Raw genomic sequence first — 26,427 nt, forward strand, 5'->3', positions numbered from 1 at the left:
AAGATCACTTTTAGAGTAAGAAGCCAATGAATCCCGAGACAAACCCACAATAACAGAAGTCCAATGGGGGAGGGCAGGAATAGCAGTCAGGAGCCAACACTAGGATGGCAAAAACAGGTTTTATTGGTGGCTTGACCGCCCAAACCCGGGGTTAAGAGAACTGGAAATGATGTTCAAAGCTCAGGCCTTTGTCTTCCTATTTAGCTGGTATACAAGAACAATCTGCAGGAATTTAGCATGGAAGCAAGTTACAGAGAATAAGATTGCTCTTTCTAAGCAGGGATAAAATGACATGGTTCATTATTTTCTATGTTGCAGGAATGTTATCAAATAGATTACAATTAACTGAAAAATTACACTCTCTTCATTCATATGTTACATACAAAATAAGCAATTGGCCTTGTCTCACTAGAATGTTTATCAGTTTGCCTTCCGGAAGGTAGGAGAAATACATGTGAGGACACATATCAGATTACAATATCTAATACACAAAACAAGGGATTTCAATATTACAACCCCCAGATCATGCTATTATAGATCTAGATATCGGACAATTAAAGTAAATTCCTGATGTAGTCAATGGAAGGTTCATAGACAGGTTTTCTCAGTGATTCTAAATCTAAGAGAATGTCTAGTGTGGACTGGACATTCGTGGCTCTAACATTTAATGCGGCAAACAGCACTTAAGGATATTGCAATAACTCAACATACAAAAAAGAAAGACTTGCATTTATAGGAGCTTTATTGAGCTGCACCAGAATGCTAAGACAATCTGCACCTGCAAGTTCCCACGTAATAAGAGCACATTCTTAGATGTACCATTATAGTGTGACACTAAGCAGCTGGCATGCAATTTCTTTGCTAAAGGGGGAAAAATTGGAGAGCCATCTCAGTTTCAGATTGCACCTGAGCTTCCTCGGAGTGGCAATCAGAGTTGGATTGCCACTCACTCCCAGTGTTTTCACCCAAAATATTTTCCAACCTGTCTCACCCGACCTTCTGACTCAAGCTGGCAAGATCCAAGTAGTGCAGTTCATCCCCGGGGCCTAGTTTCAAAGGGCAGCTCAGTAGAAGGGACTGGAAATCATGGCCTGTTTTTACAGCACCAGCTGCTGTAAACCAACTAAGTTTAAAGGTCTAGCTAAGCTTAAATGTCCTTGACAGGACAGGGAGAAGCTGAGCGTATAAGGTAAGTAGGGATTTTGTGGGCAGTGTCAGGACTTGAGGGTGTGGTCGGGCATCGGAGGGGGTCGGGTTGGGTCAGGCCTTGCTGGGGGAGGGGGAGGGTTGGGCCTCGGGGGGGGTGTGGTGATGGTTGGGTCAGGTCAGACCTCATTGGAGGAAGGGGGTTGAGTCAGGTCTGGCCGGGAAGTTGGTGGGAAGGGGGGTCAAGTCGGGCCTGGGGCCTGGTTGCGGGAGGTGGGGTCGGATCGGGCCTTGCTGGGAGAGAATGTTGGGTTGAGTCAGGCCCGGCAGGTGGTGGGGGGAGGGTGTGAGAGTTGGGCCAGGCCAGAGGGGTGGGAGAGTTTGAGTCAGACCTGGCTGGGGAGCAGAGGATCCCTGTGGGAGTGGGGGGAATCCTGTAAGTTGGGGAGTTCCCATCAGAGGTGTAGTCCCCATTGGGATGGGGGGAGTCCGGTGGAGGGGGTAGCCGGGGATGGGGGTAGACCCACGAGGAGTCAGGAGGTGGGGGTAGGGGTGTCCCATGACAGGGAGTAGTCATTGGTGGGGGGGGGGGGGGGGGGAGAATCCCCTGGGGGTTCAGGGGTGTGGGAGGAGTCCCGTGGGGTGTTGATCTGGGTCTGTGCAATAGTTGCCCAGAAGCTAGGGAAGGATTTAATTCTTCTAACTTTTTCTGGGTAACTATTGATGTAACTCAGTTGGAACCATCCGAGGTTTGCAATTTAACATGCATTTTCGGATGGTTCCCAGTGCTAGGCAATTGCCGTGCAAACCTTACCTGAAGTGGCTTCCCCAGCGCATCTTTGGGGTACCCCACAATACAACACCCGAGAGCTCAGAAGTTACGGCTTACTATTACAGAAGTTCTGTCATATAATTCAGACCTAGTTTAGCTCATACATGCTGCCATGTATCACACTGCATTACCTTCATTGGCTTTTTCCCAACTGCACAAGAGGTCAACTGTGTTATATTCTGATGTTCACTCTTGATCTTATTCACCATTCAATTAAGATATCATCAGGTATAATGTGGTCAGTTTCTAAATGTATGTTGACAACACCCAGCTCCACTAAAACCTGTGGTTTCAACGGCCACAATACATGAAATGCTTGAAGGTAGTTTACTATAGAGCAATGTATTAATTGATGTTTCTGGTAATTCTCGTATCATTTTTGTTTACCCTGACATAAAATATTCATGAGCAGAGCTGTGAAAATAAACATTAATGTCCATTGAATAGTATTCCTGTTGCATTTCTCACCTAATCATGCTTTGCCAAAGCAGATTGTGTAGAAAATTTTCTGGCAGGCTCCTCCTGTAAGTAAATTACACTGGGGACCCAGATGCGCAGTTCTCAAGTCCCTGTCTGGTCTTAATCTTTGTGTTAGATTCTTGTGAATTACACAAGTTTTCAGGGTCATGGACAGCAGAATTTCATGAATTGTTGACTTGATTCCTGGGTCAAAGGCATCTAAAATGGACAGCAAAACAATTGTGCCACTTGAATTATGTTATCTGATCACTCCCTTCAGTTTGATACTGTCCTTGGTCAGGTTTAGGGTCTAGAAGTAATATGCTGTGTTTGGGTATATAGTGCTACCACCAACCTATCTATGGTAAACTGTGGAGACTTGTAACTGAAAGTAAAATTGAATACTGCTGAAAAAAGACATTTTGTCGAATACCAATTGGTATTCTTGTGATTGTCCTGATGAGTGCAAGACGAAAAGCTTTGACAAAATGTCTTTTTTCAGCAATACTCAAGTTCTGTACTACCAAGCGGCTATTTCAAAGTGAAATCTAAGTTGTTTTGTGTGCAGCCCCTCATCATAGCTCATAATGGGTTAAACTTCAAACATTGATTTACCTTTCTGTTTAATATGCTGACTAACCTGCTGTTGACTTTTTTTTACTAGACTAGTTGTCAGTTATGCTGAAGTATTCTGTCTTGGATTCTGGCAGGTAACATCATTGGTGAAGCGATGTCCATAGCTTTAAATCCTGAAGGAGTTCACAAACTAACTAATCTACCTCGTGGCTCTGCTGAATCCGAGCTAATGAATATTGCACCAATTTACTTCATCTATAACTATTTGGTGAAAACCAATAGTTGGAATGCGATGGGACCAAACAGCTTGAAGATTCAGCTGAACATGAAGAAACAAATAAGAAATAGTATGTAATATTTTCATCTATAACTGACACTTCTACAAATAGGAAATACAATTTTTAGGGTTTTTTTTCTCCAATGGCTGCTTAGGTAAAAATTATGTCATGGTATTAATGAGAAACAGCTGGACTGAGGGTTTGAACTTATGTAAACAGATTGGGTGGTGCGTGCAATTCCCCAGGACTCCATTTTGGGTTCTTTACTGTTCATTATTTGTCTTCCTACTTTTGGGAGGACGTTGCCTATATTACTAATTTACAAATGATACAAAATGTGTGCAAAAGTTGGCAATAAGAAGCTCAATGGTCTGCAAGGTAAATTAAGTGAATTGGCTCATAAATAGCAAATGTTAATCACTGTAGAAAAGTACCATGTTATGGATGTAGGCAGGCAACTCAACAGCAATGATAATTTGCATGTATATAGTGCCTAGAGAAACATACAAAGCAAGTTAGGACCAAACATATTTGATACATAGCAGGATATTGACCTGGGATAGTCAATGACCATTTACTAAATCTTTACAAGAAATGAAAGGCACCTATAGGGAAATAATATCTTGTTCTTAAATACATTCCTAGGTTAATCCAGTACAAAGTTAAGTATTACAGTTTGGTTGTTTAAGACTTTCATTCATCCTGATTTGGAGTAGTACCCAATTTTTAATCCCTCACATCTAGTGATGCTAAGGTTCTTGTGATATCGATAGAGAAACTATTTGCAATTAATCACAGCAATTTTGTAGATCCACTATATATTTTTTGGGTGGGGGAGAAGTTAATGTTAAATAAGGTAAAGCTACTACATCACACATAATGGTTGTTTAGGTTCATACACAAGGGGTGTGGAATTTAATGGCAGTTGCAGGGGTCCATCCACCACCTGGAAAAATGGTGGCAACTCTGCAGCAGCCATTTTTCAAAGGCCTCATGTGATTAAGACCCAGTCAGGCACTTACCTTCCCAATATTGCGCTTCCAATATTTCCCCTCAGAAGCCCTAGCTTGGGGCAAATATCCTGTCCCTGAGGACTAATGACCAATCACAGGCTGATAGCCCTACAGTGCCAATAGCGCCAGCAGGAGCCATGGCCATTGCTGCTGCTGCAGGAGACCCACGCAGAGGGGATCGGCGATGGAGCCCCAGCAATAAGGTAAATGGGGCGGGTTCACCAGAGTTAGACCAGGAGGTCTCAGTAAAAGGGAGGGAGTGTCGAGGATTATTAGCGTTTAGGACAGGCAGGGGTCTTCATCTGCTGGCGGCCCATGCCTCCAGCAGGTCCCTCTGTTGGGCATGGGGTGCTCAGGTATAAGGGACTCTACCATTAGCATCAAGCCAGGGGATTAGCCCTGGTTCAATGAAGAATGCAAGAGATCATGCTAGGAGGAGCACCAAGCATACTTAAAAATGAGATGTCAACCATGTGAAGCTACAACACAGAAACACAGGACTAATCCCATGCCATACAGTGGAAGCAGCATGTGATAGACAGAGCTAAGCAATCCCACAACCAACAGGTTAGATCAAAGCTCTGCTATCCTGCCATATTCAGTCTTGAATGGTGGTCAATTAAACAACTAACCGGAGGAGGTGGCTCCACAAATATCCCCATCCTCAATGATGCAGGGTGCAGCATATCAGTACAACAGACAAGGCTGAAGCATTTGCAACCATCTTCAGCCAGAAGTGTCAAGTGGATGATCCATCTCAGCCTCCTCCTGACATCCCCAGCATCACTAATGCCAGTCTTCAGCCCATTCAATTCGCTCCACATGATATCTAGAAATGGCTAAAGGCACTGGATACACAAAGGCCATGAATCCTGACAACATTCTGGCAGTAGTACTGAAGACTCATGCTCCAGAACAAGCTGCAGCTCTAGCCACGCTGTTCCAGGACAGCTACAACACTGGCATCTACCTGGCAATGTGGAAAATTGTCCACATATATCCTGTCCACAAAAAGTGGGACAAATCCAACCTAGCCAATTACCACCCCACCAGTCTGCTCCCAATCATCAGCAAAGTGATCAAAGGTGTTGTCAACAGTGCTGTCAAGCAGCACTAACATAGCAATAATTTGCTTACTGATGCTCAGTTTGGATTCTGCCAGGGCCACTCAGCTCCTGACCTCATTACAACCTTGGGTCCAAACGTGGGCAAAAGAGCTGAACTCAAGAGGTGAAGTCAGAGACTGAGGTGGGTGCCTTGACATCAAGGCAGCCTTTGATGAGTGTTAGCATCAAGGAGCCCTGGCAAAATTGAAGTCAGGCAGAAAACTTTCCACTGGTTGGAGTCATACCTAGCACAAAGGAAGATGGTTGTGGTTGTTGGAGGGGGAGGCAGTGGCATAGTGGTATTGTCACTGGTGTAGTATTCCAGAGACTCAGGGTAATGATCTGGGGATCCAGGTTTGAATCCCACCATGGTGGAATTTGAATCCAATAATCTGGAATTAAAAGTCTAATGATGACCATAAAATCATTGTCAATTGTCATAAAAACCCATCTGGTTCACTAATGCCCTTTAGGGAAGGAAATCTGCTGTCCTTACCTGGTCTGGCCTACATGTGACTCTAGCCAGTGACACCCACATCCCATGAACAAATAAAAAAAGGGACTAAGGTGACTGCCCTTGACATCAAAGCAGCCTTTGATGAGTGTTGGCATTAAGGAGCCCTTGCAAAATTGCCGTCAGTGAGAGTCAGGTGGAAAACTCTGTACTGGTTGAAGTCATACCTAGCACAAAGGAAGAAGTTTGTGGTTGTTGGAGGTCAATCATCTCAGTCCTAAGGCATCGTTGCAGGAGGCCCCTAGGGTAGTGTCCTAGAGCCAACCATCTTCAGCTGCTTCATAAGTGACATTCCTTCCATAATAAGGTCAGAAGTGGGGATGTTCAAGTGTCCAGCACCATTGGTGACTCCTCAGATACTGAATCACTCCATGTCCATATGCAGCAAGACCTGGACAACATTCAAGCTTAGGCTGATAAGTGGCAAGTAACATTTGCACCACACAAGAGCCAGGCAATGACCATCTCCAACAAGAGAGAATCACACCATTTCCCCTTGACATTCAATAGCTTTACCATTGCCAAATTCCCCATTATAACATCCTGGGGCCTACCATTGATCAGAAACTTAAGTGGATCAGCCATATAAATATTGTAGCTACAAGGCACAAGTTAGGAGTGTGATGGGATACTCTCCACTTGCATGGATGAGTACAGCTCAAATCAAACAACATTCAAGGAGCTCAACACCATCCAGGTCAAAGCAGCCCACTTGATGGCACTCCATCTATCACCTTAAATATTCACTCCCTCCACCACCAATGCCCAGTGGCAGCAGTGTGTACCATATACAAGATGTACTTCAGCAACTCAACCAAGACTCCTTTGACATCACCTTCCAGATCCGTGACCTCTGCCACCTAGAAGGACAAGGGCAGCAGATGCTTGGGAACGCCACCACCTGCAAGTTCCCCTTCAAACCACATACCACCCTGACTTGGAAATGTTTCACTGTCCCTTTACTTTTGCTGGGACAAAATCCTGGAACTCCCTTCCTAACAGCACTGAGAGTGTACCTACACCACATGGACTGCAGAGGTTCAAGAAAATGGCTCACCACCACCATCTCAAGGGCAGTTCGGGATAAGCAACAAATGCTCGCCTAGCCAGCGACACTCACAAACTTGAATAGAATATTTTAAAAAAGGATGCGTCCCCCCACCCCACCCCAATCAGGCTGCAGGCATACCCCATGTCGAGGACCCCACTGGCCACTAGTTAAATACCAGCAGCGGCGGAACAAGGCCCTTAAATGGCCCTTTAGTGGTAACCAAGGGGCCTCAATTGGTCTTTGGGTAGGAAAGCTGTCCTCGGGTCTTCCTGCCCTGGGCTAACTCAGAAGCAGGCAGGAAAACAGCGGGATCTCCACATCACACCTTCTCACCTGATCACACAGCTGCCTTTGAACCCACCTCCGGGGTTTGTTGGGGGGGGGTGGCATTAAATCCACCCAAGGATGTGAACACAGCAGGCATGAATAATAGAGTGCATTTGTTGTCTGGCTTTTAGTTTATTTTTATATTAATCTTTGTGTTTTAACCTTTGGTTTTGTATAGGCATTACAAGTATTATGTCCTTCCGTACCAAAGATGGCAATTCATATAGTGTGTGGAAGGATCGAGAAGGGAGCACCTGGTAAGTTATGTTAAGTAAAATAACAGTTTTCTCCAAAAGGGAGAATTGGTGTTTTGGTCATACTAGTTGTCAGGATGGTATTTTAATTACCGTTCGAAAAATGAAAACATTTGTTACAGTTTAAAATGTTGTTATGAATATTTCTTTCACTTTCAACTGGACAGTGCGTTTCCATTTATTCTACCGTGTCTAGTCATCCAAATATTGAGAATAATTTAGGTGAATAGCAGTATGATATAATTTACAGAAGTTAATTGGCCTTTAAGGTCTACTTAGTTAGAGACTTTCCTGTGTCTAATGACACATGAGGCAGACAAAGCATGTGCTTATGTCTGTTTCCATGGCTAGATTTTTCTGGAACAGGCTGCCAGCTTTCACCAGAGACTACAGCTTGAGGGGCACCACTCTACATCAAGCATAGCTGACAAGGAGACTCTCCTAGTCAAAGGTGTATTAGAAAGATTTACAGGTTGATAATCAACCTGTTTTGGCCATGTTAAGAACACTCCTTCCATAGCCATCAAATGCTGGAGTGGGACTCAAACCCAGTGCTTCTGGCTCAGAAGGAGGGAAGCTACCTGTTGCACCATGAGACCTTCCTTTTAAGGTTTGGTGGTGGAAAAATATCCAGTCAAAATTAAAGTGATCTATTGATGGTTTATATCGGAAAAGGTCAATAAAAAATGTAGATGTAAAAATACAATGGGCAGAATTTTGCCCTTGGTGGATGTGTGGGCCCCACCGGCTCGGCGTCGGGTGGACAGCCGACCCCCGCCACTGAAACGGGGCCTGCCGCCATTTTGAGCGGGCGGGCCAACTGAGGCCCACCCAGCGGCCTGCCCGACAGGAAGCACATTGCGGTTCCTGTGCGGTGGGAGGGAGGGAATCCCCAACTATCAAAGTGCGATGTTTCACACATGCGCGTGATAGAGCACACTGCTCCCTGAGACTAAGTGCTGTCTCAGGGAGATTAGTAACAGTGCACAAAAGTTTAAAAATAGAAAAATAAAAATATTATTAACTTGTCCCCCTCATGTGACAATGTCACACGAGATGGGACAGGTTAATAAAAACAACATAAACTTTATTAAACTTTTCAAAAGCGGACATGAAACCTCATCCCGCCAGTGGATGAGGTTTCATGTATTATCAGGACCCCGCTGGGGCTCCTGGCCTGCCCTCCATCCTTAAGGTTGGACGGTCAGGTCTTTAATGATCTTAATTAGCCTGTCAATGGCCTTAATTAGCTATCCGCCTGCCTTCCTAAAAATTTAAAGGGACCGGGATGACGTCGGGGGTTCCTCCCGATGTCATTCCATGTCATTTTCCTGTTGGTGAGCGGGCCCCGCCCCCAAATCGCTGACAGGAAAATCCTGGACCATGACTTAGGTGTAATTTGTATAATGGTTTCAATGTCGTGAAATGTCCAGATTTGGGGCAGGATCCGCTCGCCGACATGTGAAATGATGCCCGGTGATGTTGGAGGGAACTGCCGACGTCACCACGTCCCATTTAAATTTTCAGGAAGGCAGGGTCGCAGCGAAATCAGCTGTGCGCCCGCCGACCTGTCAATGGCCAATTGAGGCCATTGACAGAGGCAATTAAGTAATTAAAGGACCTGTGGCGGGCAGGCCAGGAGCCCTGGAGCGAATTAGAAAAAGCATGAAACCTCATCCACAGGTGGGATGAGGTTTCATTTAGCTTTAAAAAATTTTTAATAAAGTTCTTGTGAAAATTATGGACATGTCCCAACCCATGTGACATTGTCACATGAGGGAACATATTAGGGAAATGTTATTTTTCTATTTTTAGGTTTTTGAAATATACAGCCGATCTCCCTGAGGCTGCACTTAGCTTCAGGGAGATGAGTGTGCTCTTGTATGCACATGCACGAAAGAGCACACTCTCGATTTTGGGATTCCCCACCCCTCCCCTCGTCTGCACAGGGAGTGCATAGCGCTTCTGTGCGGACGTCATGCTGGGCAGGCCTTAATTGGCGCGCCCACGTAAAATGCCGCTGCGATCCCAATTGGGGGCACCGATCAGAAGTGTGCCTGTGCATGCCTGCCATTCAACTTCCCTCCCAATGGGGGGAAAATTCAGCACTTGGAGTTTTGACTCAGAGATGTTAAGGATTTTGTTCTCTGGCACTCACCCTGGGTAGCATAATGAAGTTGTGTAGTATAGTAAGTCCAGAATAGGTTTTTGGTATAATATATGAAAAACTGTTCTAATTTGGGACCATAAAAGAGGCATGTAGGTAAATGATTCATTTCACAATGTCCATTGATATATGCATATCACTTTGTATTTGTAATGGTGTTCTACATTGCTTTTGGGACTGAGCAGTCTTTAGCATTTTGGCAAGATGGGGGTAAAATGGTACTGTTACAGACAGGAGGTGGGGTGGGGGGGTTTAACTTAAACAGCACTAATTTCACCTCTCACCACCCGTGCGTAAACAGAATTTGTTTCTCTCTTTATAAGTGGCGGCATATTCCCCAGCCCCTCGGTTTTTGTGTGACCCAAGGTTCTATTAATAACCCCACAGCAAACTCGAGATAGGATGACCTCAAAGGGTTAGTTTATTTGCACACACTCAAAACGTGGAAAGGAGGGTTCACAATGTCACCTCCACACTCAGTAAAGAGAGGGATGGATAAAAGAAGGTTTTATGGTGCAGAGACCACAGAGAACATAAATATTAGCTCACATGAGGTCCAGAGTCCAGAATCAAAGTTAAGTGAGATGTAGCTTCATGGAGGTGGGTGGGTTGAAAAACAACGCTATAGAATTAACTTTTCTGGTGAGGTTGACTTCACAAGATGAGATAGGCATGCAGAGATGAATCAGTCTTGTCAGCAATGGCACAGAACTTCCAACAGAGGTAGTGTAGATGAGGCAGGTGTTCAATCTGGGCAGAGCTCCTTTCTGTGTGGCCTGTTAGGCAGATGTTAAAGCAGCTGACTGAACTATTCAGGCCAACAAAGCAATGTTATTCCTTCAACAAGCCAGAGGCCTATGTCACATGACCCCACCTCTCCATCAGATCTTCAACAAAGGTTGTGTATCCATTGTCTGGAATTCAGCTGGGTCTCAAAGACTGCTAAACGTCCAAGCCATTATGAGTTAAAAGGAATGCTTGAGGGGCCTTTTGTCTGAGCAGACCTTCTGTCTCTTGCTGGCCAGCCTGGGTTATTAAATGCAAATGGCCTTTGCATAGCTCTCTTTGAAGTTGGGTTGTGCAGTCCGCAGGTGATCATTAGTGACTCCTCAGAAATAATGAGGTGTGAGTTTTCCCAAAACTGCAAAGTGGCTTCTTTTGTTCTGGGATCACAGAAAGACATAGGGTCGGTTAGCCATATAATCTATATATTTTATTAAAAAGTAGTGAGGTAGTACTCCATCACAATAGTGTAAAGCAAAAAGGTAAATCAGCAAAAGAAAATCATTGGACTGCAGTAAAAACATAAGGAAAGGAGAAACTGAGATGGGGAGCAATATCAAATGAGGGGAGAAAAAGCAACCATGATAAAGAGAGAAAGGACACAATGATACCTGAAGACACAAAAACAGAAATTGCTTGAAATACTCAGCGGGTCATGTAGCATCTGTGGAGAGTTAATGTTTCAAGTCAATGACGTTGAATCAGATGGTGCCCGACCCGCTGATTATTCCTTCATTGTTTGTTTTTAGTTCACGTTTTGCTTTTGTACACATAAAGGCACATTAGTTTTATATCTGTTGTTGCCATTTTCCTATGCTGCTATGAATTAGGACAATGGCTTAATGCAATATTTAAATGTAATTTAAATGTAATTAGCCACAGGTTGCATTCTGTGTGGGATATTGATTAGCTTACTGCTGAAACAGTGACCTCATCTGTGTACAAAGATACCAATGCAGCAGCAGCTAAGCTTGTCACACTTTAAGACAAGTGAAAATATGTTAGAGGGGAAAGTGGCAGTATGGATGTGGAACTGGTTCAGTCATAGGGAGCAGAGGGCTTGTTAGCTGGATGGTTTGCGGTGGTGCTGTCCAAGGGTCAGTTTTGGTTCCATTACTCTTCAATTTTTATAAAGGACCTAGATTTAGATGTAGCAAGCAGCATTATAAAGTTCACAGATATGATAGATACAAATTAGACAATATAGTGCATAGTGAGAGGATTGTTGTAGACTTCAGGATGTTGAATTAGGCATTTGCATGGCAGATGGCATTCAATATGGAGAAGTATGAAGTGATGCCCTTTTGGAGAACTAATATTAAATGACAGTATGCTATAAATGGCATAGGTTTGAAAAGTGTGGATGATCACAGATACCCTTGGTGTCCATATCCTCAAGTTCTTAAAGGTGATGGGGCAAATTGATAAGTTGGTTAAAAAGTATATGGATTACTTGGCTCTATAGATAGAGACATAGAATCTAAAAGCAAAGAGATCATGCTAGACCTTTATAAATCACTGGTTATGCCTCAGCTGGAGTATTGTGGACAATTTGGACACCACACTGCAGAAAAATGTAAAGACCTTAGAAAGGGGACAGAGGAGGTTTATCAGAATGTTTCCAGGGATCAGGGACTTCAGTTTGAGGAGTGGTTGGAAAAGTTAGAACTGTTCTCTTTGGAATATATAAGGTGAAAAGGTGACCTAATAGAGATTTTCAAGATGTTGAGAGGTTTTGATAGAGTAGGGAAAGAAAAATTATCCCTTCTGGTGAGTGGGTCGATAAACAAGTGGGTTATAGATTTAAAAATTATTGGAGAAAGATCTATATTGGAAACAAAGAGAACTTTTCACACAGAAAGCTATTGGGATCTAGAATGCTGTACCTGAAAAGATGGTAGAAGCTCATTTCGTAATTAATTTTAAAAGGGAGATGGAAAGGTACTTGAGGATGAGGAACTTACATGGTTATGGAGAAAAATCAGGGGGTGTGGGACAAAGCAGAACTGCTTTTTTAAAGAGCCAATACTAGCAGGATGGGCCAAATATCTTTCTTCTATACTATAAATTTCTATGATTCTAAGAATATCTGAAACTTACATAAGGAATTTATCTGGTGACCTGTATTCTACTTTTAATGGGAAACTTTCATTTTCACAAAACTGCAGTAAGGATAACATGGAACTAAATCCCTGACCTTTGTAATAGGAAAAGAATCCCATTGGTCCCATGTGGTGATGGTATGGTACTGTATCTTTCTGAGCTCTGCCAGGAGTGCATGAAACATTTATATTTTGCTTTCACCAAAATAATAACGGTGCATGCTCATTTATTTCCAGGTTAACAGCCTTTGTATTAAGGGTGTTTGCACAAGTCAGTGAGTATCTAACTATTGATGAACAATCAATGTGTACTACAATCTTTTGGCTCATCCATAATTGTCAAAACTCTGATGGATCGTTTAGAGAACATTCTAGTTATGTGCCACTACGATTTCAGGTTAGTGTTGGACTTTGAGGCTGACTTACTATTTGAAGGTGAAATCTCAGTCATAATTCACAACAAATATTAATGTCACTGTAACACTGAATTTCTTCGAATTTTAAACACTCTACAGTAATAATAATAATAATTATTGTTCACATCAATGTTGCAGTCATTAAACTCCAAAAATATTAACAGTCACATGGTAGTACAGAACTTGAATATTGCTGAACAGAGAGACATGCTGTCGAAGCTTTTCATCTTGCAGTCATCAGGACAAACGCAAGAATGCCAAATTTCAAACGATCACAATTTGTATTACAGGAGAAAAAAGTGCTGATTGGTTGGCAAGTCCACTCTAATTGGCCGAGGCATTGCCATGTGGAAATCAGTTCAAAAAAAGGCATACGGCTTGAACATATTCCTTTTGTTTCCAGAGAAAGGGTTCCTACGTATGAATGAATGTCACTTCCACCATGCGTAAATGAGCCACATTACAAGCTCGACTGATCATCTTAAATTGGTTGTTAGGGTAGCTATTATTATATCAAGGATTGTTCAGTAAGTGATACCCTATCATGGAATCACATCTAACAGTTAATGTTTTGTTTTGGGTTTTGCAAGTGCGGGCTGGTTGAGTACAGTCTGTGCTCTGCCTGTTTCGAACAATTGAAGGAACATTCTTGCGTTTGTCCTGATAAGTGCAAGATGAAAAGCCTCAGCAACATGTCTGTCTTTTCAACAATACTCAAAAATATTCTACCAAAAGGCCCCATGAGAACGGCAATGCTCAATGCTCAGTACTGTACTATACAGATCAGAAAGTTGCAGATTTAATTCTGTTAAAGGTAATGATTCCTGCTGTCCATCTGTAAATAACCACAACCCTTTCAAAATTGGCCAGATGAGGGACAGAGGCAAGGAATTCCAACCCTGCTAAAGATTCATCATCCTTGTAAAAAATTATGAAATTTAGTCCCACTTTGTCCCATTGCAATAGACAGTAGTTAGGTTTGATTCTAAGGATGTTATACCCAAGCTTAATAAATACATAGATAAAAACAAAAAAAATGCGGATGCTGGAAATCCAAAACAAAAACAGAATTACCTGGAAAAACTCAGCAGGTCTGGCAGCATCGGCAGAGAAGAAAAGAGTTGACGTTTCGAGTCCTCATGACCCTTCGACAGAACTTGAGTTCGAGTCCAAGAAAGAGTTGAAATATAAGCTGGTTTAAGGTTTGTGTGTGGGGGGCGGAGAGAGAGAGAGAGGTGGAGTGGGGGTGTGGTTTTAGGGACAAACAAGCAGTGATAGAAGCAGATCATCAAAAGATGTCAACAACAATAGAACAAAAGAACACATAGGTGTTAAAGTTGGTGATATTATCTAAACGAATGTGCTAATTAAGAATGGATGGTAGGGCACTCAAGGTATAGCTCTAGTGGGGGTGGGGAGAGCATAAAAGATTTTAAGATATTTAAAAATAATGGAAATAGGTGGGAAAAGAAAAATCTATATAATTTATTGGAAAAAAAAGGAAGGGGGAAACAGAAAGGGGGTGGGGATGGGGGAGGGAGCTCACGACCTAAAGTTGTTGAATTCAATATTCAGTCCGGAAGGCTGTAAAGTGCCTAGTCGGAAGATGAGGTGTTGTTCCTCCAGTTTGCGTTGGGCTTCACTGGAACAATGCAGCAAGCCAAGGACAGACATGTGGGCAAGAGAGCAGGGTGGAGTGTTAAAATGGCAAGCGACAGGGAGGTTTGGGTCATTCTTGCAGACAGACCGCAGGTGTTCTGCAAAGCGGTCGCCCAGTTTACGTTTGGCCTCTCCAATGTAGAGGAGACCACATTGGGAGCAACGAATGCAGTAGACTAAGTTGGGGGAAATGCAAGTGAAATGCTGCTTCACTTGAAAGGAGTGTTTGGGCCCTTGGACGGTGAGGAGAGAGGAAGTGAAGGGGCAGGTGTTGCATCTTTTGCGTGGGCATGGGGTGGTGCCATAGGAGGGGGTTGAGGAGTAGGGGGTGATGGAGGAGTGGACCAGAGTGTCCCGGAGGGAGCGATCCCTACGGAATGCAGATGGGGGTGTGAAGGGAAGATGTGTTTGGTGGTGGCATCATGCTGGAGTTGGCGGAAATGGCGGAGGATGATCCTTTGAATGCGGAGGCTGGTGGGGTGATAAGTGAGGACAAGGGGGACCCTATCATGTTTCTGGGAGGGAGGAGGAAGGCGTGAGGGTGGATGCGCGGGAGATGGGCCGGACACAGTTGAGGGCCCTGTCAACGACCGTGGGTGGAAAACCTCGGTTAAGGAAGAAGGAGGACATGTCAGAGGAACTGTTTTTGAAGGTGGCATCAGCGGAACAGATGCGACGGAGGCATCTTCGTCTCCGGGCTCACTTCTTTGGTCAGGAGTCCTCTCCCAGTTCAACGGATCCTTTTACCCATCTCCAATATTCTCCCTCCACCTGGACCCCTCCCTCTGGATTCTTACCTTCTCTTGATCTTTTCATTGAGAACTGTCGGCACGACATTAGTCGTCTCAATTTCTCTGCTCCTCTCACCCATTCTAACCTGTCTCTCTCTGAACTTACTGCACTCCATTCTCTCAGGTCCAACCCTGACATTGTCACCAAACCCGCTGACAAGGGTGGTGCTGTTGTTGTCTGGCGCACTGACCTCTACCTCGCGGAGGCTGAGCGTCAACTCGCAGACACTTCCTCCTACCTCTCCCTGGACCATGACCCCACCACTGATCATCAAGCCATTGTTTCCAGGACTGTCACTGACCTCATCTCCTCTGGGGATCTTCCTCCCACAGCTTCCAACCTGATAGTCGCCCAACCTCGGACGGCCCGCTTCTATCTCCTACCCAAAATCCACAAACAGAACTACCCCGGTAGACCGATCGTCTCAGCTTGCTCCTGCCCCACAGAACTCATTTCTCGTTATCTTGACTCCCTTCTCTCTCCCCTCGTGCAGTCCCTTCCCACCTACATCGGTGATTCCTCTGACACCTTACGTCACATCAACAATTTCCAGTTCCCTGGCCCCAACCGCTTCCTCTTCACCATGGACGTCCAATCCCTCTACACCTCCATCCCCCACCAGGATGGTCTGAGGGCCCTTAGCTTCTTCCTCGAACAGAGGCCTGAACAATCCCCATCCACCACTACTCTCCTCCGTCAGGCTGAACTTGTTCTCACGCTGAACAATTTCTCCTTCAACTCCTCTCACTTCCTCCAAATAAAAGGCGTGGCTATGGGTACCCGCATGGGCCCCAGCTATGCCTGTCTCTTTATGGGGTATGTGGAACATTCCTTGTTCCAGTCCTACTCCGGCCCCCTTCCACAACTCTTTCTCCGGTACATCAATGATTACTTCGGTGCCGCTTCATGCTCTCGTCGGGACTTGGAAAAATTTATTAATTTTGCTTCCAATCTCCACCCCTCCATCATTTTCACGTGGTCCATCTCTGACACTTCCCATCCCTTCCTTGACCTCTCTGTCTCAATCTCTGGTGATAGACTGTCCACCAATATCCATTACAAACCCACCGACTCCCACAGCTACCTCGACTACAGCTCCTCACACCCCGCTTCCTGTAAGGACTCCATCCCATTCTCTCAGTTCCTTCGCCTCCGTCGCATCTGTTCCGATGATGCCACCTTCAAAAACAGTTCCTCTGACATGTCCTCCTTCTTCCTTAACCAAGGTTTTCCACCCATGGTCGTTGACAGGGCCCTCAACTGTGTCCGGCCCATCTCCCGCGCATCCACCCTCACGCCTTCTCCTCCCTCCCAGAAACATGATAGGGTCCCCCTTGTCCTCACTTATCACCCCACCAGCCTCCGCATTCAAAGGATCATCCTCCGCCATTTCCGCCAACTCCAGCATGATGCCACCACCAAACACATCTTCCCTTCACCCCCCCCTATCAGCATTCCGTAGGGATCGCTCCCTCTGGGACATCCTGGTCCACTCCTCCATCACCCCCTACTCCTCAACCCCCTCCTATGGCACCACCCCATGCCCACGCAAAAGATGCAACACCTGCCCCTTCACTTCCTCTCTCCTCACCGTCCAAGGGCCCAAACACTCCTTTCAAGTGAAGCAGCATTTCACTTGCATTTCCCCCAACTTAGTCTACTGCATTCGTTGCTCCCAATGTGGTCTCCTCTACATTGGAGAGGCCAAACGTAAACTGGGCGACCGCTTTGCAGAACACCTGCGGTCTGTCTGCAAGAATGACCCAAACCTCCCTGTCGCTTGCCATTTTAACACTCCACCCTGCTCTCTTGCCCACATGTCTGTCCTTGGCTTGCTGCATTGTTCCAGTGAAGCCCAACGCAAACTGGAGGAACAACACCTCATCTTCCGACTAGGCACTTTACAGCCTTCCGGACTGAATATTGAATTCAACAACTTTAGGTCGTGAGCTCCCTCCCCCATCCCCACCCCCTTTCTGTTTCCCCCTTCCTTTTTTTTCCAATAAATTATATAGATTTTTCTTTTCCCACCTATTTCCATTATTTTTAAATATCTTAAAATCTTTTATGCTCTCCCCACCCCCACTAGAGCTATACCTTGAGTGCCCTACCATCCATTCTTAATTAGCACATTCGTTTAGATAATATCACCAACTTTAACACCTATGTGTTCTTTTGTTCTATTGTTGTTGACATCTTTTGATGATCTGCTTCTATCACTGCTTGTTTGTCACTACAACCACACCTCCCCCTCCACTTCTCTCTCTCGCTCTCTCTCCGCCCCCCCCCCCACCCCCACACACCTTAAACCAGCTTATATTTCAACTCCTTCTTGGACTCGAACTCAAGTTCTGTCGAAGGGTCATGAGGACTCGAAACGTCAACTCTTTTCTTCTCTGCCGATGCTGCCAGACCTGCTGAGTTTTTCCAGGTAATTCTGTTAATAAATACATAGTTTGCAGGCTGTGCAATTTTTTTAAAGAGTATCAATTGTAACTTTGGAAATATATTTTTGTCTTGCTTGCTGTAACATGGGCATGTATCCAATGAAAACAGAATGAAACTTGACTCTAATGTCATCGATGGTCAAAACACTGTTTAAATTATTTGCATTTACATGAAAGCATTAGTCACTTAGAAGATAGTGGAGGGCTGATGTGTGCATGGAAGTCCAGCAAGAGTCAGCACCTATTTGAGGTGAGGGGGGAAAATGGAAGAGAACATTAGCTTAAAATAATTTGAAATAAATTGATTTTAAAAATCTACTGATAGACAATAGTTAATTTCTAAAAGGGTTAGAATTCTATTCATTACTTTGACTACCTGAAAAATTGAAACTACATTTAATTATAGAATAAAATTCCAAATGCAGAGAACCACCTTCTCAAGAATAATTAGGGATGGGCAACAAATGCTGGCCTTCACAGTGGCACTCATAACTCGTGAACAAAAAAAAACTGAGGCATAGGAGTAAATTACCTCATCAATTTTACTAGTAATAGTTGGAGTGCCATTCCAAATGAAATCAGGTATTTTGGGGTAATATTGTTGTGTAAGTATTGATTTTTAATGTGTTTTCTAAATTAGCATTTACCTAAATTTATTACAGACTATAAAGGATGAAACTAAAGAAAGAACAATATATTTGACAGCATTTACTAGTATTGCCATTCAAAAGGCTTTTCACACATGTGCAACTGAGGTGAGGAAAAAACAAATGAAAATATATACAGGACAACCTGTTATTTGCATCTGTTAATTTTGCATGATAATTGATTCCAAGGTAGATCATCATCATGCTTCATTCAGTGAATTAAACTACATGTCACAGTAATACTGACTGTATTTCAATGAATGTTGGTATCAGCCTGGATTTCACAGTCAGTGGTGAAATGATGGCACTCACAGCTGGCCTAGAAGAAAGCTGCCCACAAAGATCTAATGATCTTTATAGCGTGGATTTCATCTTTCTCGACATTAATTTGAATCTGGCATCAAGTCAGGGGGATCTCCAGATGTCCAGCAATAGTGATCTCATCAAACAGTGTAATCAGCCAATCATATTGAAGTACCCTCAGAGACAGAAAGCAAAATGCATTGATTATCCTTCACTTTTTATAAATTTTACGGACAGCAGATTTAAGACTGGACCATACACATCAGAAGCTGAAATATCATAAACAACATTTTTAAGAAAGTATTTTTCTTAAAAATATGGATTTTTCTCAACATGGAACAATTTGACATTCAAAATAAAGAAATAGTTTTCCAGGACCAGAGATTTTTTTCAGCAGTGGTCTTGACTTAGTACTGCATTACAAATCCAGTTACTCTTTGTTAATGAGACATAACCTTTTCAAGCATATTTACCAGTAATATTACAGCATAAAAGTTCATCAGTTCAGTGGTTTTTAAAGATTTGCCATCTGTGGCAAATCAAAGCAGCCTGAGGAGAAGCAAAGAATCTCCGATGGCAACTTTTGGAATTTCACGTTTAACTGTACACTTCAGGACTCCAGAAATTGCTATTGGTTGTAGCAGTGATGTTTCACCATCATTGCTGTCGAAAATCCTCGCCAGCATTTCAGGTCAATGACCTTTTGGCTCCACAGATGCTAAGCATTTCCAGAATTTCCTGATTTTATTGCGGCTATGTTTAATGTTTGGACTGAGCCACCAAGTAAGACAGTAGAATATAAGAAGTCAAGAAAGTAAATGTGTATTTGGACACTGGGCTGAGTGAGTCAAGATGCTAGAAAGGCAAAAATTATGGATCAAATGACCAGTTTTCCTCCTTGACTTTTCCTTATGTTCTTAAGAATATTTAATCTGATTTCTTTTAGGGAGTTAGCAACGCTATACTTAAAGCTGATGAATATTTGTCAAACAATTTGGAGAACATGAAGAGTACACTTGTATTAGCAATGACTGCTTATGCACTCACATTGAAAAACCAACGATCTCGCTTTTCCTATCGAGCCTTGGAAAAATTGAAGAACAAAGCTTCTGTAATAGGTAATGAAAAGCACAATATAAATAGCATTATGTATCCAATTGTTCCGCAAGAACTCTTTCTGCTGTATCTAGTATTTAAAGAAGTACTACTTTAGTTACAAAACCAGAAATAGAGTAGGGGTGAACGACAACTACTCAGACTGGCAAGGGGCATGATGTTTAGCAGAGGTTGGTGCTGGAATCACTATTGTTCACAATCTATATTAATGATTTTGACTCAAGAATTGGAAATAAAATTGCTATATTTGCAGATGCCATGTATTGGGTGGTTGCAATTAATACAAGGGGAATTGCCTGGCACTTGTGTGGCATGTATGTTTCTTGCCACTTATCAGCCTAAGCCTGAATGTTGTCCAGGTCTTGCTGTGTTGAGTGAGAGCAGGATGGGGGTCATGTGCATGGGGACACAACTAGGTGGAGAGAGGATCAGAAGAAAGGGCAGCAGGTGACCCTCCCCCCTTCCTGATGCCAGGTCCCTCAATCAGCTACTGAGTGCCTTTGAACAAGGGACCCCTCCTGGAAGCCTGCAAGCAAACCTAACAGGCTTTGCTTTTCAGGCACCCCACATGGTGACACCCCCAGCAGCAATGGGATGAAGCCCCTAAGTAGACATTAATTGCCCACTTATGGAGTTCAATTAGCACGTGCGCAGGAAGGACATCCATGAGCCTTCCCGCCCTGACTTAATCGGGGGAGGCAGGAAGGTGGCAGGGTCCCCACCTCACACCCACCTCCCTGATTAAACACCTTCCCCACCTTCAAACTCACTGCCAGGGGACATTAAATCCCACTCTATAAATTTAGTTCGTTAATTATTTAAAATTTTCTGCATGCAGATCTCATGCTTCAGTCCCAGCTGAACTTCAAGTAGATTTAAATAGATTTACCTTGTCAAAACAGCAACACAAAATGTTTGGAAATACTCAGCAGATCAGGTAGCATCTCTGGAGAGAGAAAACAGAGTGAACGTTTCAGCTCGATAACCTTTCATGAGAACTGGGAAAAGTTAGAGATGTAATAAGTTTTGAGCAAGGGGTGGGTGGGACAAGGACAAATGGAAGGCCTATGATAGGATGGATAACAGGAGAGACTGAACGACAGAAGGGTTAATCTTACCGGGTAAAGGGAATGGAAATGGGCTAAATGAAACAAAATATGCCAATGGCAGGCGTGCTGCTGTTAGAAAGTGAAAATAAGAGAAAAATTGAAACATGCAAAGAGAAGGAAACAAAATGGGACAGACTTTACAACCTGAAATTGTTGAACTTATATTGCAATTGCTTTTTCTTGGCATGGTTCTAACAAAAAGAGGTACATGTGCATTTTTTCACTTTTAAACATCTCAAAAGTTGACATTTTCACTCATATACACCATAAAGATGGAATAGAAACTTTCACAATTGAGGGTTCTCATTTGAAGTTGATGTATCTTACTTTATTAATCTTACTTGGGAGTCTTTGGTGTTGATGCTGGACATCTGAAATGAAAAGGTGTTCCACTCTCTCAGTGGCATTTCTCATCTTGATAAGCATAACATAAACCTGCTACATTCATTAAAAAATGATATTTGAAAATACAATGATTGGAAGTATTAGAAAAAAATTAAAGATGTACATTAAATCCTTCAAGGATTGCAAAGTTGGAGAATAGATACTTTTTTTAAAAGAGATGATGGTGTCAAACTGGGCGATTCTAAATGTAAAAGAATAACTTCCTTAGATAATTTTGAGATATGTGAATTAAGGTTCATGTTTGTAATTCAACAGGGAATCCCCCTTCACATCGATTCTGGAAAGACATTTTTGAAAGATCAGCCTCTTCAGCTGAAGTAACTGCACGAGTAGTAGAAACAACATCATATGCTCTTCTGACTGTGTTACACTCCACTGATAAAGGATATGGAAAACTCATAGTGACTTGGCTCAGTGAACAACAGCGCTATGGTGGAGGCTTTCTTTCAACACAAGTGAATACATCTATCTCATTACTGCAATATCTCTAGCAAAAACTAAGACCTAATGTTTAAAGTTACATGGGCCTGAATTTTTCAGGCGGTGGGTGGGCTCAGCAGGAGCGGGTTGGGGTGGTTGCAGAGCCAATCACCACTTGTGATTGGCTCCGCACTGCCATTTTACCTGGGCGGGCTGTAGCGCTCAGCACTACCTGTGCGGGTGGGGGGAGAAGGGAGATTGAAATAATTAAATAAATGGTTTAAAAATGTATTTAAACATGTCCCATCTCATGTGACTGTGTCACATGAGATGGGACATGTTTTTATATTTAGGTAAAACATTTATTTATTTGATAAAAGTTTTAGGAAACCTCACCCTGCTCATGGATGAGGCTTCCTAAATAACGCGAAGGCTGCTTGGCCTTTTCGCCTGCCTGCCAACCTTAGACAGCAGCGTTAACAATTAGATCAATTACTTTCTTAATGGCCTTAATAGGCTGCTTACATATTGGTGGGCAAGCAGCCGACTCTGGTGTGCACCTGCCAAACTAAATATCACGGGACTGCGCGATGATGTCGGGACGCATGCTCGACATCATCACGCATCATTTTATGTGTCGGGCCCGCCCCAGCACACCAACTGAAAAATCCTGACCATAGTGTGTATCAATTTAAAGGAGGAGTATTACCATTAGTACACGGCCCTTTAAAAAAATCTAATGGTTAAAACTAATTATGCTTAAATGAACAGCCTTTTGATTTTGTTAATTTTGTAAATCTGTTGATTTCAAATGAATCATTCATAAACATTGCTCACAGCAAGTCAGAAGTTATCGCTGGCAGTCCTTTGATTCGAGAATGACATCTACTCAGCGTCGCAAATTTTTGCCATGGGTCTCCATGTGACTGAACAGTCCGATTCTTGACCCACAGACCTTTGGACGTATGGGGCAGGACATCCTACACAGTAGGGTGATCCGGAGTGTAGGATTTTCCCCTTTACATTTTGTTTCTACCACCACTGTGCCTCATCATTAAGATGTTGGGACTCAAAGCATGATGCAGCTTGATGGGCAACTTGTTGCGATTCGAAATGAGTGGTACCAAGCTCCTGACACTCATTAATGTCAGTGCTGCTTCACTTAGAAAAGAGCTTCAGAGTGCCTTTGGAGCATTTTCTTTGTCCTTCCCTGGAATGTTGGCCATTTGAGAGTTGAGAAATCAGGGCCTGGCTGGGAAGTCAGTTTTCAGCTGTCTAGATACAGTATCCAGTCCATCAAAGTTGATCTTGCAGGAGTTTTGCATGAATGCTTGTGGAGCTGGCTTCAAGAAGGAAGCCTCCCATTTGTCCACCCACTGAATCTGGAGGATGGGGCAGAGGCATTGCTGATGGAAGTAGAGGGCATGATAGAAGTTTGTGTGAGATGTGATGAGAGCCAATTAATTAAGTGGTAGGGTGAATTGTTTGGTTTCTGGGAAATTTGAATCAATCAGAAAGCAGAATTTGTTTGTGCTGTGGGCACCTTTTTCCCTTATATTGTCATTTTTTTATTTCCTTTTCAGCTATGAAAGCAGATTTGATGGGCTGAAGGGCCTCTTCTGCATTGTGATTCTGTGATATGAGTAAGGGAGTTGTTTAGTTTTCAAGATGTATCCTTATTAAATTCTAAATGACATTTTTTTTTAATGGCAGGACACTGTAACAGCCCTTGAAGGTCTCACAGAATACATTATTAATATGAAGCGTGCTAAGCTTGATATGTCAATAACAATAGACTACAGAAAACTTGGCAACATTCAGCAGTTTGAATTGAATGAACGAAAATCATTTGCAAGACCAGTGGAGGCAAGTTATTATTGGTGTGGTATAGTTTGCATTTATTGAATTGGAAAACTAAGGTGCAGGGTGCTTCATCATACTGTTTCTTTTTCATTGTAATTACGTTATTCCTTTTGTCCTACGTTTTACAGATTGAGAAAAATGACAATGTAATTGTAAGAACTACTGGTAGGACTGGCACAGCTATTGTTAATGTAAGTAACAAATTGTTGTTGTTACACCATTCTATCATTAAAAAAAGTCAAATGATAAGGGATAAAAATGCAATTAATTAAAAGTAGCTTGATTAGATGTTATTTGCTCTGCTCGCACAATGTCATCCAGTAATCAGTTGCACAAGAAACAACTGAAATCCTTCACTGCAGCTAGTATGCAATGATGAATGTCCATCTTTGGAATTCTAATGTAAGTGCCATGTACTGGAGAAAATGCAGGGAGGCTGGTGATCACTGGATGTGTCTGATAATCCTACTGGACTTCTATCATTAGAGGAATCAAGATCATAACTGTGTATACAATTTATGTATCCTAATCAATTGTAATCCAAAATTCTCAATGAAGATAGGAACAGGAGTAGGTTATTTGGCTCCTCGAGCCTGCTCCGTGAATCAACTAGATCATGGCTAATCTTCTACCTCAATGCCATTTTCCCGCACCATCTCCATATCCCTTGATATCTTTAATATCCAGAAATCTATCGATCTCTGTCTTGAATATACTCAATAACTCCACCTCCACAGCCCTCTGGGGTAGAGAATTCCAAAGACTCACCACCCTCTGAATGAAGAAATTTCTTCTTATCTCAATCCTACATCTTATTCTGAGAATTTGTCCCCTGGTTCTGGACCCCGCCCCCCACCCCCGCCAGGGAAAACATAATTCCTGCATCTACTCTGTCAAGCCCTGTAAGAATTTTATAGGTTTCAATGAGATCACTCCTCATTCTTCTAAATTCAGAGAATATTGGCCCAGTCTCCTCAATTTCTTCTCACAGGACAATCCCGCCACCCCAGCAATCAGTCTGGTGAATCTTTGTTGCATTCCCTCTATACTCGGTATATCCTTCCTTAGGTAAGAAGACTAAAACTGTACATCAGGCGCAGTCTCACCCAGGCTGTATACAATTGACGCAAGGCTTCTTTACTTCTGTATTTAATCCTCTTGCAATAAATACCAACATAGCATTTGCCTTCCTAATTGTTTGCTCCACCTGCATGTTAGTTTTCAGTGGCTTATGAACAAGGACACCCAGGTCCCTTTGGACATCAACACTTCCCAATCTTTCACCATTTAAGAAATACTCTGTATTTCTGTTTCTCCCTACCAAAGAGGATTACTTCACATTTTTCCACATTATATTTCATCTGCCATGTTCTTGCCCACACCATCAGCCTGTATAATTTCCCTTGAAGCCTGTATGCATCCTCCTCACAACTCACATTCCCTCCTAGTTTTATGTCAACAGCAAACTTGGAAATATTGCATTTGGTCCCCACATCCAAATTATTGATATAGATTGTGAATATCTGGGGGTCAAGCACTGATCCTTGTGGTATCCCATTAGTCACAGCCTGCCAACCTGGGAATGACCTGTCTATACCTACTCTCTGTTTTCTGTCCATTAATGAATTCTCAGTCCATGCCAGTAAATTACCTCCAATCCCATGTGCTCTAATTTTGCGAACTAACCTCTGTGTGGGATCTTATTGAAAGCCTCCTGAAAGTCCAAATATACCACATCCACTGGTTCCCCTTTATCTATTCTGCTAGTTACATCCTTAAGAAACTCTAACAGGTTTGTCAAACATGATTTCCCTTTCATAAATCCATGTTGACTCTGCCCAATCCTACCATTATTTTCCAAGTATCCAGTTATCACATCCTTTATAATAGATTCTAGCATTTTCCCGACCACTGATATCAGGCTAACAGATCTGTAGTTCCCCATTTTCTCTTTCCCTCCTTTCTTAAATAGGGGGTTATGTTTGCTACCTTCTAATCTGCAGGACAACCAATGCTTCTGCTATATCTACAACCACCTTTTCAACACTCTGGGATGAAGATCGTCAGGTCCAGGGGATTTATCATGTTTTTGTCCCATTAATTTCTCCAGTACTACTTCTTTCACCAACACTAATTCCTTTCAGTTCCTCATTCCCGCTAGTTCCTTGGTTCTCTAGTATATACCTGGAAGGGTTTTTTTTATCTTTCTCTGTGAAGACAGATCCAAAATATTTGTTTAGTTTCTCTGCCATTTCTTTACTCCCTGTTATAAATTCTCCTGTCTCTGCCTGTAGTGGGCCCGCATTTGTCTTTGCTAATATTTTCCTTTTTACATACCATAGAAGCTTGTGAATCAGTTTTCATGTTTCTCATTAGTTTGCTCTCATATTCTATTTTTACTTTCTTTATCAGTTTCTTGGTCCTCCTTTGCTGAATTCTAAAATCATCCCAATCTTCAGACTTACTGGCCAGAATTTTCCCATCGGCGATTTGGGGAGGGGCCTGTTTGCCGACGGGGAAATGACACGGGATGATGTCTGCAGGAACTCCCGACATCATCTCAGTCCATTCAAATATTCAGGAAGGTAGGCAGACAGCGAAATCAGTTGTCCACCCGCCAACCTGTCAATGGCCAATTGAAG

The 26,427-nt window shown here is 43.0% G+C and overlaps 1 protein-coding gene across 1 annotated transcript in view; it reads left to right on the forward strand.

Annotated features, from left to right (window-relative positions):
* Positions 1-26,427, forward strand: part of c5 (complement component 5) — a 155,378-nt gene that overhangs the window by 106,400 nt on the left and 22,551 nt on the right. The window contains exons 24-31 of the mRNA XM_041194155.1: positions 3,148-3,360; positions 7,481-7,559; positions 12,846-13,005; positions 18,585-18,677; positions 19,819-19,990; positions 21,758-21,957; positions 23,636-23,788; positions 23,914-23,976. Of these exons, the coding sequence (XP_041050089.1) occupies positions 3,148-3,360; positions 7,481-7,559; positions 12,846-13,005; positions 18,585-18,677; positions 19,819-19,990; positions 21,758-21,957; positions 23,636-23,788; positions 23,914-23,976 (1,133 nt within the window). The remainder of the gene's footprint in view (positions 1-3,147; positions 3,361-7,480; positions 7,560-12,845; positions 13,006-18,584; positions 18,678-19,818; positions 19,991-21,757; positions 21,958-23,635; positions 23,789-23,913; positions 23,977-26,427) is intronic.

Source organism: Carcharodon carcharias, chromosome 8 (genome assembly GCF_017639515.1).
Source record: "Carcharodon carcharias isolate sCarCar2 chromosome 8, sCarCar2.pri, whole genome shotgun sequence".
In the NCBI taxonomy this organism is placed as follows: Eukaryota; Metazoa; Chordata; class Chondrichthyes; order Lamniformes; family Lamnidae; genus Carcharodon; species Carcharodon carcharias.